Source organism: Rhinopithecus bieti, unplaced genomic scaffold, assembly GCF_001698545.2.
Source record: "Rhinopithecus bieti isolate Rb0 unplaced genomic scaffold, ASM169854v2 scaffold_51780, whole genome shotgun sequence".
Classification (NCBI taxonomy): Eukaryota; Metazoa; Chordata; class Mammalia; order Primates; family Cercopithecidae; genus Rhinopithecus; species Rhinopithecus bieti.
In genome coordinates this window covers 362,820-377,962 of record NW_016820879.1, presented here as the reverse complement: position 1 = coordinate 377,962, position 15,143 = coordinate 362,820, and the positions used below count along the sequence as shown (strand labels likewise).

Below are 15,143 nucleotides of genomic sequence, written 5' to 3'. Positions count from 1 at the left end.
TGAAAAGTGTTCATCTTGATGTGTCTTCTTTTCTAAGTTTTAAATTGGAAGCTTACATCATTATGGATATTTCTTTTTTTCCAATTTAAGTATTGTGTGTTGCAATATAGATATCCATCTAAGGATCGCTTTTGCTGTGCCTTACACGTTTTGAAATGTATTTTAAATTTTTCTAAGTTCAAAATATTTCCTAATTCCTCTTGGATTCTTCTTTGAAAGTAGAATTATTTAGAAGCATTATAGAAAAATGTTATTCAGTGAAACTTGTTAAAATTTGGTACAGAAGAGTGTTCCGGACCATCATCATAGGTAGGGACCACTGCAATCGGATTTTGCAGTTGAGGAGAAAATTGGACTCAACTCCTAATACAGCATGGGTAAATGGGAATCTATAGCTAAGGTAGAGGAGGCCACTGGATTGGAAAATTACTGAGGAAACATTGGGGATAAGGGAGATTCTGGCTAAACTGACCTTGTCAGGATTTTGACTGAAGACAGGCCAGGGTGATCAGATACTATCTAGGGTTTGGTGGAGGATGAGGAACCCAATTAGATATCAACCTTGATTTATATATTGTGGTGGAAGAGATTGTTGCTAAACTGACTTAGTGGAGTTCGTTGCTAAAACTGGATTTTACAAGGAAGTGCACAGATAGGCTTAGGAGAGGGTTTAGGAGTGTGACTAAAGATTGGTTAAGCAGAGCCTCTTTGTCAGAAATAGGTTCTTTACTTTCAAATATTTTTGGATTTTGCAGACATCCTCCTAGTATTTATTTTTAATTTTATTATTCTATTGTGGTCATAGAAGATGCTTTGCATAATTTTAAAATGCTTTTAGCTTTATTGAGAATTGTTTTATGGCCCAGCATGTAGTCTTATCTTGGTGAATGTTCCATGGCACTTGAAAAGAATGTTTGTTTTGCTGTTCTTGGGTATGGAGTATTTTATAAACATTCAGTTAGGTAAAGCTTTTGATAGTGTTTTCAGATGTTCTGTATACTTACTTATGTCTGTCCACTTTTCCCATCAATTACTGAGAGAGGTGTGTTAAAATCTCAGTTTAAATATTTTCAGTTTTTTAAAACACTTTTTTAGCACAGGTTTAGAGTATCATTTACTAGAGGCTTGTTTATCTCTCTACTCATTAGAATGACCCTTCTGTGTTCTCTATTAAATGCCTCTGATGTTCAACTAAGATTCTGTCTTCTCTGACTGGTCACAACTCAAATGTATCCCAATCCTATGTGGGAAATATTCTGGGAATATTCTGTTTATAGCTCCTGTTGTTCTTTGCCTGGCCTTGTGTTTCATACTATGATGCAAAAAAATTAAAAAAAGATTAGCCACATACTCAAAGGAATTCTTATGCAGATTTCTTTAGCTCTTTTCCACTGTAGATTCCTCCTCACTGGGTAGTATGCCTCACAAATTCTGGCTGTTTTAGACTTCCTAAACTCTAGTCTCTTGTTTCAACTCAGTGAGACTGTCATGTTCTTCTTGGGACCCTTCTCCCTGTCTGGAAGGTGCTTCCAGGCAGAAATCGAGCTATCATTAAGGTCTCTATTTATTTACTTTCTCTCAGGGATTACAGTTCTGTGCTGCCTGTTGTCCAGTGTCTGCATACAGTTGTTTCCTATCATTTGTCCAGTAAGAAATAAATTTTAAATTGTGGTCCTCATACCACAGTATAAGAAACACCAGTGTAAGTGAATAGTAAATCAGAGTCAGTAGATAGCCAGTGCTCATCCTGGTCAGGGGTACCAGGGCTCTGCCTCTGTCAGCTCCTCCCGCAAACACCCACTAAGATGTGGTTTGCTGGTGCTTAGTTTGACTTAAGAACAAGGTGGTCCCTGATGTCTATATATACTTATTAAAAGTAGGGACTGTGTGTGTTCTTTCCAAAAGAAACAAGCTGTAAGTGTAAAGTATCTTTTAAGAAGCAGGAAATAACTTTTCCAACAACTGTATCATTACGTTCTGTTGGGTTAGTGATCTGAGAGCCAAGGAAAACTAAGTTGAGTTAAGTTACACCTGCTTTTTCTTTGTGGGGCCATCTTGCTTCAGTATGTTCCACGTTCTTAAATAACAAATCAGGACCCTAATCCAAGCTTAATCATTGTGTGGTTGAGTGTATGTGTGTGCATGTGTATGTGTTCCTCCTATCAATCTGTAATGGACCTGGGAAGCTGCCAATATATATCATAAGATCCCAGTTTTTAAAATCCTTATGTGTGTGAATTGGTGTTTATAATATATGAACAAAAAATGAAAGTATACACGTCAAAGTATAAACATTATTTTTTTTTCCAAGAAGCATACTGAGTGAGGGGAAGGAGAGACTACCTAATTTTTACTTTAAATAACTCTTCATTGTTAATTATACCAATGATTACAACAACTCAGTTGTTGAGTACATAAAAGTCTAGAACTAATTTATTTTCCTGGTAAATCATTCTTGACATGGTGTAATGACTATTCTTATTTTTAATTTTTCCTGTACATTTTATTTTTATATGCTCCTGTTTTTTTATACTTTAATTCTGGGATACTGGCAGAAGTGGAAGTTTGTTTAGCATAGTATACAACGTGCCGGGGGTTGCTGCACCATCAACCCATCGTCTGCATTAAGTATTCTACTAATGCGTATCCTCCCTAGTACCCCATCCCAACAGGCCCCAGTGTGGATGTTCCCTTTTCTATGTTATATGTTCATTGTTCAGCTCCATTATGAGTGAGGAAAATGCGGTATTTGGTTTCTGTTCTTGTGTTGGTGCTGAGAATGTGGTTGTCCAGCTTCATCATGTCTGCAAAGTACATGAACTCATCCTTTTCTTTTTATGGCTGCATAGGTATTCATGGTGATATATGCCACTTTTCTTTATTTAGTCTATCACTGATGGGCATATGGTTGGTTCCCAGGCTTTGCTATTGTGAACAGTGCTGCAATAAAACATGACATGTGCATGTATCTTCATAGGTGATGTTTTATAATCCTTTGGATATATACCCAGTGATGGGATTGCTGGGTCAACTGGGTACTACTTCTGGTTCTAGATCCTTGAGGAATGGTCGCGCTGTCTTCCACAATGGTTGAACTAATTTATACTTCCACCAACAGTATAAGAACATTCCTATTTCTCCACATCCTCTCCAGCATCTGTTGTTTCCTGACTTTTTAATGATCCCCATTCTAACTGGCGTGAGATGGTATCTCATTGTGGTTTTGACTTACGCTCCTTTTTAAAAATGACTTTCTTGCCTTTGATTTGATGCAGTTTTTTTTTCATTTCTCTTCTGACCTCCTCTAATTTTTATTTTTTATATTTGTTTTTCATTCTTTAAATAATTATTCTTGAAATTATAACATACATCATTTATTTGACAAAGTCTAAAGTTTATCACTAGCTGTATCCTCCTACAATACAACGACCTTAAAATGTTTAACTCTGATCTCTTTGACAATCCAATATCATTTTGTTGTTGAGAATGTTACTTCTACCTTGTTTTAGCTCTGTCTTCATTCAGATATTGTTATGATTGCTTTAGCTAATAAACGTTTATTTAATTCCTTGTATATATTTGTTAGTGTCTTTCTTCATCACTGCTTATTTTGTTCTATACCTTGCTTTTGTGTTTATTTTCTTCTTAAAATATATTAATGATTTCTTCATCTAGGATCTATGAGTAGTAAACCTTGGCATGTAAAAGATATTAATTATTTTCCTTCTGACTTTTCTTGTTGATAGGATAACTGCTGTTATTGTAGAGACCTTTAGTTGTTAGAAATGTTTTCTTCTCAATCTGGTTGATTTAAAGATTGTCTCTCTTTGGTGTCCTGAAGTTTCACTATGATATTTCTAAGTGTGAACAGTTTTATTTACTCTCCTTGCCATTTTTTGATGCTGTTTCAATCTGTTAACTCATCTCTTCATCAGTTGTCAAATCCTGAAGTATTAATATTTTGACTGTCATCTCCCATCTATACTCCTTCCCCAGTCTTTCAGTTCTCTCCTTGAATAATTTCTATTAAATGCTTTCTGTACTTCTTATTCCAACATACTTTGTATACCTCTACTGTTTTCCTTCTGCTGTCTTCCATTTTATCAATTTCCATTAGCTTTTTCTACTTGCTGTTGAACCCATCCATTGAGTTTAAATTTATGGTATTATGTTATTATTATCAATTTTCATTGCTTTATTTCGTATTTTTAGATATATTATTTGATTCTTTTTATCTGTTTTCTGTTTTATAAACCCCTGTTCTTTTTTAACATATGTTTATCACTTGTTTATCTTTTTAAAAACATTTTAAAAACTCTAATAGTGAAAGTAATTTTGATTGTTCTGTTATCTCTATTTTATTGTGTACATTATCCCATTTTGGGCAGTGAGTTATTTAGATTGTCATTCATGGCTTTGAACTTATTTATATACTTACTATTGTCTCCACGCTTGACTTGAGAACTATTTTCTGTAGTGTCTTTTCTCCCATACGTTTTCTTAGGTGTGGAAAGCCTCCCTTTAGGGATGATGGTGTCTTCCTGAACCCTCTAGGATACTCTGGCCATATGTCCAGTTTTTATATTATTTTTGATTGTTCATGTTTCTGCAAATTATATGGCTCAGTTTTGAACCTATTGATTTTGGCTTGGGATTCTGATATCGTGTGGTTGACTCTGTCCTGTCCCCCATACTAGGGCTGGAGAACTATTTTAATGAAACTCTAACCAGATATTCAGGTTTTCAATCAGCAGATTGTTCTCTCCCAGTTTCATGTAGTTAGCTCATTTTTGTCTGTTAGCCAGGTAGGGCCATGGGTCTAAATGTCCATCTGATATGGTTTGGATTTGTGTCCCCACCCAAATTTCATGTCGCATTGTAATCCCCAGTGGTGGAGGAGGGATCTGGTGAGAAGTGACTGGATCATGTGGGTGGACTTCCCCCTTGCTGTTCCGGTGATAATGAGTGAGTTCTCGTAAGATCTGGTTGTTTAAAAGTGTGTAGCACCTCCACCTGTACTCTCTTCCTCCTGCTCTAGCCATGTAAGACATGCCTGCTTCCCGTTCCCCTTCTGCCATGAATGTAAGTTTCATGAGGCCTCCTCAGCCGTGCTTCCTGTACAGCCTGTGGACCTGTGGTCAATTGAACCTCTTTTCTTTATAAATTACCTAGTCTCAGGAGGTTTTTTTCATAGCAAAGTGAAAATAGACCAATACAGCATCCCAACTCAGGTCTCACATTCTGAGGTCCCCATGGGCAGTGTTTGATCCTGGTCAAATACTCACCATGGTAGCTCAGTTCTGTTTTACTGGGAAGTCTTTTTGCCTTTATTTGGCATCTAGGAATTTACCATTCTTGTTTTCAGTGTTATGTATTAACATTTTTCATTACTATTTTGCCTAGAATATCTGTGTGTTAGGATGTGGTTGAGCAGGGCGGGTGTGGTGGCTCATGCCTGTGATCCCAGCATTTTGGGAGGCCAAGATGAATAGGTCGCTTGAGTCCAGTAGTTCAGCTTATGCAACTTGGTAAAACCCTGACTGTACAAAAAATTAGCTGGGCATGGTGGCATACACCTGTACTCCCAGCTACTTGGGAGGCTGAAGTGGGAGGATCACCTTAGCCTGGGAGGTAGGGGCTGCAGTAAGCCGTCGTTGTGCCACTGCACTTCAGCCTGGGTGACAGAGTGAGACTTTGTCTAAAAACAACCAAGAAGTGGTTAAGCAATTCAATACATAATTTTTTAAATTATATAGTCTGTATTTTAAGTATTTAGCATGTTTATTGAGATAAAGTTAACGGAAATAACTTACTTAAAGTATTTGATTTTCTAGGTCCTCAGTAAATTCAATTGTAATTTTTAGGATTTGTGCATATTATTATTTTTTTTATTTTATGGAGACAAGGGCTCAATCTTTTGCCCAGGCTGTAGTACAGCAGTGAAATTACAGCTTACTGTAACCTTGAAGTCTTGGGCTGAATCAATCCTACTGCCTCAGCATCCCAAGTAGCTGGGACTATAGGTGTGCATAACCGTGATGGGCTAGTTGTTGTTGTTGTTGTTGTTATTGTAAAGACAGGGTCTCTCTGTGTTACCCAGTCTGGTCTTGAACTTCTGGTCTCAAGTGATCCTCTTGCCTTGGCTTTCTAAAATGCTGGAATTATAGGTATGAGCCACCGTGCCCAGGCTGTGAATATTATTGATGTATTTTTTGCTTTCATTTCACTATTCTCCATTTTATATACTTTAAAATATCTTTACTGACTTGGTTTGATATATTATTTAAAATGTATTTAAATATATATGTTTGATATATCGTTTTTTAAATAAAACAATATGGTTTTAAGTAAATGTTTATTGCTTTTTCACAGGATGAATCTTGAAGAAGAATTAGATGAACTTAAAGTACATATATCTATTGATAAGGAAGCAATACAAGAATTGAATAGATGTGTGGCAGAGAGAAGAGAAGGTAAATTTTCAGAAAATAAATACTTAACAGAGGAATTGTAAAATAATCTAATTCTTGATATTTTAGTTTCAATTTCTTTTAAGAATATTACCCTTTTATTCCTTTTCCAACACTTTATTCATTGATAACTCGCTAATATTTTCATCATGAGAAAATTAAATAAATAGAACATCTAAAAGTCAGCTTTATAATTTATTTAAAAATCTAGGGAGAAGGCACAGCAAGATGGCCAAATAGAAGACTTTACCCTGTGGGAACTCCAAATTTAACAACTATCTACACACACAAAAAAACACATACATAAGAATCAGAAATCAGGTGAGCACTCACAGTACCTGGTTTTAACTTCAAATGGCCGAAAGAGGCACTAAAGAGGGTAGGAAAGACAGTCTTAAATTACCAATGCCACCCTTCCCTGATCTCCTGGCAGTGGCCATGTGACATGGAGAGAGAATTGTGCACTTGGGGGAGGGAGAATGCGGTGACTGTTGGACTTTGCATTGAACTCAGTCTTGCCCTGTCATAGCAGAGAGCAAAACCAGGCCGAATGTATCTGATGCCCGCCCACAGAAAGAGCATTTAGACCAGACCTGTCCAGAGGACAATCACCCATCTCAGTGGTTGGAACCTGAGCTCAGGCAAGCCTCGTCACCACAGGATTCTGGAGCTCTATATAAACTTAAAAGATAGTCTAGGCCACAATGACTTCAACTCCTAGGCAAACCCTACTGCTGAGTTGGGCTGAGAGCCAGTGGACTTGGGTGGCATGTGACCTACTGAGACACCAGCCAGGGCAGCTCATGGGGTATTTGTGCCACTGCTCTCCCAACCCTAGGCAGCACAGCTCATGGCTCTGAAAGGAACCCCTTCTATCTGCTTGAGGAGGAGAGAAGAAAGAGTAGTCTTCGTCTTGCATCTTGGACACCAGCTCAGCCACAGTAGTATACGGCACTAGTTAGATTTATAAGACCCTTATTCTAGGCCCTAGCTCCTGGATGACATTTCTGGACACATCCTGGGCTAGAAGCGAACATGGTGCCTTAAAGGCAAGGATGCAGTCCTGGCAGGATCTATTACCTACTGATTGAAGAGCACTTGGGCTGTAAATAACCAGCAGCAATACCCAGATGGTACACTGTGGGTTTTGGCGGAGAATCTGAGATGTGCTGGATTCAGGTGAAACCCAGTGCATCCCCAGCTGTGGTGGCTGTGGTGAGAAACACCTGCATGAGAAAAGCAGAGGGAAAAGTAAAGGGTAATTTGTCTTGCACCTTAGGTACCAGCTCATCCACAATGAGATAGAACACCAAGCAGCTTGTGGGGTCATTGATTCCAGGCCTTGGCTCTTAGTTGGCATTTCTAGACCTGCTCTGGGCCAGAGGGAAGCCCACTGCCCTGAAAGGTGAGTCTCAGGCCTGGCAGCATTTGTGACAAGCTGACTGAAGAGCCTTTGGGCCTTAAGGAACATTGGCAGTGGCCTGGTAGTGTTCCCTATAGGACTGTGGTGGTGACCACAGGGAGAGACTTTTTTGCCTACAGAAAGGGAAGGGAAGAGTGGGAAGGACTGTGTCTGGTGGTTTGAGTGCCAGCTCAGCTGCAGTAGACTAGAACACCAGGTGGATTTCTAAGGTTTTTTTACTCTACTCCCTGGCTCCTAGATGGCATCTCTGGACCCACCCAGGGCCTGAGGAATCCTGCTACCCTGAAGGGAATGACACAAGTCTGACTGACTTCACAATCTGCTCTTTGCAGAGCCCTAGGGCTTTGAGCAAACATAGGTGGTAGCCAGATAGTGGTTACAGTGGGCCTTGTGTGAGACTCAGGGATATACTGCTGTCAGTTCTGACCCAGCATAGTCCCAGTGGTCATGGCCACAGGGGTGCATTTGTCACGCCATCCCCAGCTCCAGAAGGCTCAGCAAAGAGAGATAGACTCTGTTTGGGAGAAAGGAAAGAGAACAAGACTCTCTGCCTGGTAATCCAGAGAATTCTTCAAGATCTTATCCAAGACTGCCCAGGAAGTAGTTCTAGAAGTCTTCAAGAACCCCAGTGTTACTGGGCTTGGGGTGCCCACTAATGCAGATATGGACTAGATCATAACACCCAAGTCCTTTCAAATACGTGGAAGTTTTGGGCTGAATCAATCCTACTGCCCCAGCATCTTTGTACCTATCTTCTCAAGAAGATTGGGTATAAACAAGCCCAGACTGCAAAGACTAAAATAAATATCTAACTTTGGAATTCCCAGACACCAGCAAACATCTGAAGATCAAGGCTATCCAAGTTATAGGTTACGCTTTGTGTCCCCAAGCCAAACTCATCTTGAATGATAATCCCCATAATCTTCACATGTCAAAGGAGAGACCAGGTGGAGGTAATTGAATCATGGGGGTGGTTTCCCCCATGCTGTTCTCATGATAGTGAGTGAGTTCTCATGAAATCTAATGGTTTTGTAAGGCACTTTTTCCCTCTTCACTTGGCACTTCTCCTTCCTGCCACCTTGTGAAGAAGGTGCCTTGCTTCCCCTTCACCTTCCAGATTGTTGTTTCCAGAGGCCTCCCCAGCCATGCTGAGCTGTGAGTCAGTTAAATCTCTTTCTTTTGTTACTCAGTCTTGAGCAGTTCCTTATAGAAATAGGAAAAACACCAAGAAAACATGACTTCATCAAACAAACTAAATAAGGTACCTGGGATCAATACTGCAGAAACAGAGACATGTAGTCTTTCAGACAGAGAATTCCAAATTTTTTTTTTTAGTTTTGAGGAAACTCAAAGAAATTCAAGATAACGTGAAGAAGGATTTCAGAATTCTATCGGAGAAATTTAATAAAGTGATTGAAAAAATAAAAAAGAATTGAGCAGAAATTATGGAATGAAAAATGCATTGGGGTCGCCTCATAGCAGAATTGATCAAGCAGAAGAAGGTATTAGTGAGCTTGAAGTCAGGCTATTTGAAAATACACAGTCAGGGCAGATGTGGTGGCTCATGCCTGTAATCCCAGCACTTTAGTAGACTGAGGTGGGAGGATCACCTAAGGTCAGGAATTCGAGATGAGCCTGGCCAATATGGTGGAACCCTGTCTCTACTAAAAATATAAACATTAGCCAGGCATGGTGGTACATGCTTGTGATCCCATCTACTTGGGAGGCTGAGGCAGGGGAATAGCTTGACCCCGGGAGGCGTAGGTTGCTATAAGCCAAGATCGCACCACTGCACTCCAGCCTGGTGACAGAGTGAGACTCCATTTCAAAAAAAAAAAAAAAAAAAAAAACAGAACAGTCAGAGGAGACAAAAGAATAAAAAACAATGAAGCATGCCTACAAGATTATTAAAATAGCCTCAAAAGGGAGAATCTAGGACTTATTGGCCTTAAAGAGGAGTTAGTGAAAGACAGGAGTACAAAGTTTATTCAAAGGGAAAATAACAGAGAACTTTTCAAACGTAGCAAAAGATAACAGTATTCAACTATGAGAAAGTTGTAGAACACCAAGCAGGTTTCACCCAAAAAAGAAAACCTGAAGGCATTGAACAAGCTCCCGAGGGCAAGGATAAAGAAAGGATCCTACAGGCAGCAAGAGAAAGGAAACAAATAACATACAATGGAGCTTCAATATGCTGGCAGCAGACTTTTCAGTGGAAACTTTACAGGCTAGGAGATAGTGGCATGACATACTTAGAGTGCTGAAGGAAAACACAACAACTAACTTTTGCCCTGGAATAAGGAGAAGTGCTTTGACAGACAAACAAAAGCTGGAGATTTCATCAACACCATACCTATCCTATAAGAAGTCATAAATGGAATACTTCAATCAGAAAAAGGATATTAGTAATAAGAAATCATCTGAAGGTACAAAACTCACTGTCAATAGTAAGTACACAGTATGACATACAATATTGTAATACCATAGCAGCAGTATACAAACTACTCTTAAGTAGAAAGACTTAAAGATGAGCCAATCAAAAAATAACTATACAAAGTTTTCAAGACATAGTACAAGATATAAACAATAAAAAGTTAAAAGAGGCTGAACAAAGTTATATAATTTTATCAGTTTTCTTTTGCTTGTTTGTTTATGCAAGCAGTGTAGTTAATCCAATTAAAATAATGGGTTATAAGATAGTATTTGCAACATTCATTGTAACCTCAAATCGAAAACTATACAATGGCTACAAAAAAAATAAAAAGGAAGAAATAAAATAATCTTTTATTGTAGGAGAAGAAGGTAAGAGAAAATCACCTTCACTACAAGGAAAACAATAAGGAATGAAGGAAGGAAAAGAAGACCACAAAATAACCAGGGAACCAATAACAAAATGGCAGGAGTAAGTCCTTACTTATTGGTAATAACACTGAATGTGAATGGACTAAACTCTCTAATCAAAATACATAAAGTAGCTGAAAGGATATAAAAATCAGAGCCACTCTCTGTTGTATGCAAGAAATGCTTCATCTATAAAGAGACATATAGACTGAAAATAAATGGAAAAAGACACTCCATGCCAGTACAAACCAAAGAAGAGCAGGAGTAGCTATACTTATATCAGACCAAATAGATTTCAAGCAAAAACTGTAAGAGACAAAGGTCATTATATAATGATAAAGGTGTCAATTTAGTAAGAGGATATCATAGTTGTAAATATATATTTACCCAACAGTGTAGTACCCAGATATATAAAGCAAATATTATTAGAGCTAAAGAGAAATATAGACCCTAATTCAATAATAGCTGGAGGCTTTAGTATCCCACTTTCAGCTTTGGACAGATCTTCCAGACAGAAAATCAACAAACATTGGAATTAATTTGCACTGTAGACCAAATGGAGCTAATATTTACAGAACATTTCATCCAATGGCTACAGAATACACATTCTTCTCCCCAGCACACTGGATCATTCTTGAGGATAGGCCATGTGTTAGGCCACAATACAAGTCTTAAAACATTAAAAAAAAAAAATTGAAATAATACTGAGCATCTTCTCTGACAACAATGGAATAGCACTAGTAATCAATAACATGAAACATTTTGGAAGTTCTGCAGACACATGGAAATTAAACAATGTGCTCCTGAATGACCCATGTGTCAATGAAGAAATTAAGGAGGAAATTTAAAAATTTCTTGAAACAAATGATAATGGAAGCACAACATACCGGAACCCATGGGATACAGCAAAAGCAGTACTAAGAGGGAAGTTTATAGCTACAAATGTTTACGTCAAAGAAGAAGAAAAATTTCAAATAACTTAACAATGCATCTTGAAGAACTAGAAAAGCTAGAGCAAATCAAACCCAAAATTAGTAGAAGAAAAGAAATAATAAAGATCAGAGCAGAGATAAATGAAATTAAAATGAATAAAACAATATGAAAACATCATTAAAACAAAAGTTGGTTTATCAAAAGCTAAACAAAATTTACAAACCTTTAACCAGCCTAAGAAAAGAGAACACAAATAAATATCATATGTGAAAAAGTAGACATTACAACAGATACTGCAGAAATTTAAAGCATTGTTAGTGGCTACTATCACCAAATATATGCCAAATACATATCAACTGTATGCCAATAAATTGGAAAATCTAGAAGAAATGGATAAAGTCTTATACACATACAACCTACTAAGATTATTGAACCATGAAGAAATCCAAAACCTGAACAGAACAATAATAAATAATGAGATTGATGCCATAATACAAAGCCCCCCAGCAAAGAAACAACCGGGACCTGGTGACTTCAATGCTGAATTCTACCAAACATTTAAAGAAGAATTCCAATCCTACTCAAACTATTCCAAAAGGTAGAAGAGGAGGGAATACTTTCAAACTCATTCTACAAGGCCAGTATTACCTTGATACTGAAACCAGACAAAGACACATTAAAAAAAAAAAAAAGGAAACTATAGTTAAATATCCCTGATGAATGTTGATGCAAAAATCCTCTGCAAGATACTAGCAAGCTGAATTCAACAACACATTAAAAAATCAGTCATCATGACCAAGTGGGATTTATCCAAGGGTTGCCAGGATGGTTCAACATTTGCACATTAATCAATGTGATACATATTATCAACAGAATGAAGGACAAAAAGCATATGATCATTTCAATTAGTCCTGAAAAGCATTCAGTAAAATTCAACATTCTTTTCATGAGATAATCTCTGTAAAAACTGGTTTATTGGAACAAACATATATCAGGATAATAAAAGGCATAGCTGGTATCATACTGAATCAGGAAAAACTGAAAGCTTTTCCTTTAAGATTTGGAACATGACCACAATGCCTACTGTCACCACTATTGTTCAACATAGTACTGCATGTCCTACTTAGGGCAGTCACACAAGAGAAAGAAAGGGCATCCAAATTAGGAAGAAGTCAAATTATCTTTATTTGCCAATGATATGATCTTGTATTTGGAAAAACTTAAAATTCCATAAAAAACTATTAGAAAAGATAAACAAATTCAGTGAAGTTGGAGGATACAAAATTAACCTACAAAAATCAGTATCATTTCTATATGCCAACGGCAAATAATCTGAAAAAGAAATCAAGAAAGCTAATTCAGTTTGCAGTAGCTACACATAAAACTCAGTACCTAGGATTTGACCAGAGAAGTCAAAAATCTTCCTACAATGAAAACTACAGAACATTGATGAAAGAAATTGAAGAGGGCACAAAAAAATGGAAAGACATCCCCTCTTAATGGATTGTAAAAATCAATATTGTTAAAATGGCCATATTACCTAAAGCAATCTACAGCTTCAGTGCAAGCCCTATAAAAATACCAATGTCATTCTTCACAGAAACAGAAAAAACAATCCTAAAATTTATATAGAATAAAAGAGACCCAGAGTAGCCAAAGCTATTGTAAGCAAAAAGAACAAAACTAGAGGAATCACATTTCTTAAATTAAATTGTACTATAAAGCTGTAGTAACTAAAACAGCATGAAAATTGACACATAGACCAATGGAACCTCACAGACAACCTAGAAATATATTCGAACATCCATATAAACTAATTGTTGACGGAGTTGCCAAGAACATACATTGGGAAAAGGACAGTCTCTTCAATAAATTCTGCTGGGAAAACTAGATATCCATGGGCATAAGAATGAAACTAGTCCCCTATCTCTTGCCATATACAAAAATTAAATCACAATGGATTAAACACTTAAATCTCAGACTTCAAACTATGAAACTACTAAAAGAAAACATTGGGAAAAGTCTCCAGGATGTTGGACTGACCAAGGATCTTTTGAGTAATATCCTACAAGCACAGGCAACCAAAGCAAAAATGGACACATGGGATTACATCAAGCTGAAAAGCTTCTGGACAGCAAGGGAACAATCAACAAATCAAAGAGACAACCCACAGAGTGGGAGACAATATTTGCAAACCACCCATCTAAGAAAGGATTAATAACCAGAATATATAAGCAGCTAAAAACTACTCTGTAGAAAAAAAGTTAATAATCCAATTAAAAAATGGGCCAAAGCTATGAGTAGACTTTTCTCGAAAGAAGACATACCATTTGCAAATAGATATATGGAAATATGCTCAACATTATTGATCATCAGAGATAAAAATCAAAACTAAAATGAGATACCATCTCATCCCAACCTGAATGGCTCTTATCCACAAGACAGGCAATAACAAATGCTGATAAAGATGTGGGTAAAAAGGGAACTCTCATACATTGTTGGTAGGAATGTAAATTAGTACAACTACTGTGGAGAACAGTTTGGAAGTGACTCAAACAATTAGAAATAGGCTGGGTGCAGTGGCTCACACCTATAATCCCACACTTTGGGAGGCTGAGGTGGGTGGATCACTTGAGGTCAGGAGTTTGAGATCAGCCTGGCCAGCATGGTGAATCTCCTTCTCTCCAAAAAATACAAAATTAGAGGGGTGTGGTGGCGCACATACCTGTAATCCCAGTTACTTTGGAGGCTGAGACAGGAGAATCACTTGAACCCAGGAGTCGGAGGTTGCAGTGAGCCAAGATTGTGCCATTGCACTCCAGCCTGGATGACAGAGTGAGACTCCATCTCAGGTAGGAAAAAAAAAAAAAAAAAAAAATGGAAATAGAACTGTGATATGATCTAGCTATCACACTGCTAGGTATGTACCCAAAAGAAAGGAAATCAGTATATTGAAGAGATACCTGCATTTCCATGTTTATTGCAGCATTATTCATAATAGCCAAAATTTGGAAGCAACCCAAATGTTCATCAACAGATGAATGGATAAAACAAATGTGGTACAAACACACAATGGTGTACTATTCAGCCATAAAAGAATTGAAATCCTGTCATTTGCAACAACATGAATGAAATTGGAGGTCATTGTGTTAAGTGAAATAAGCCAGGTACAGAAAGACAAACTTTACATGTTCTCACTTATTGGTGGGAGCTAAAAAATAAAACAATTGAACTCGTGGATTTAGAGAGTAGAAGGATGGTCACCAGAGCCTGGGAAGGGTAGTTGGAGGAAATGGGAATAATTAATGGATTACAAAAAAAAAAAGTTGGAAAGAACAAATAAGACCTGGTATTTGCTAGCATGACAGGGTGACTGTATTAAAAAATAAGTTAATTGTTGGATTGTCTGTAATGTAAAAGTTAAGTGCTTGAGGTGATGGATGCCCCATTTACCCTGCTATGATTATTATGCATTG

At 37.5% G+C, this 15,143-nt stretch overlaps 1 protein-coding gene across 1 annotated transcript in view; it reads left to right on the top strand.

Moving 5' to 3' along the window:
- The window catches only part of LOC108520592 (centlein-like), a 296,774-nt gene that overhangs the window by 131,281 nt on the left and 150,350 nt on the right, over positions 1-15,143 (top strand). Inside the window, 1 exon segment of the mRNA XM_017860004.1 lies at positions 6,373-6,473. Within this exon segment, the coding sequence (XP_017715493.1) occupies positions 6,373-6,473 (101 nt within the window).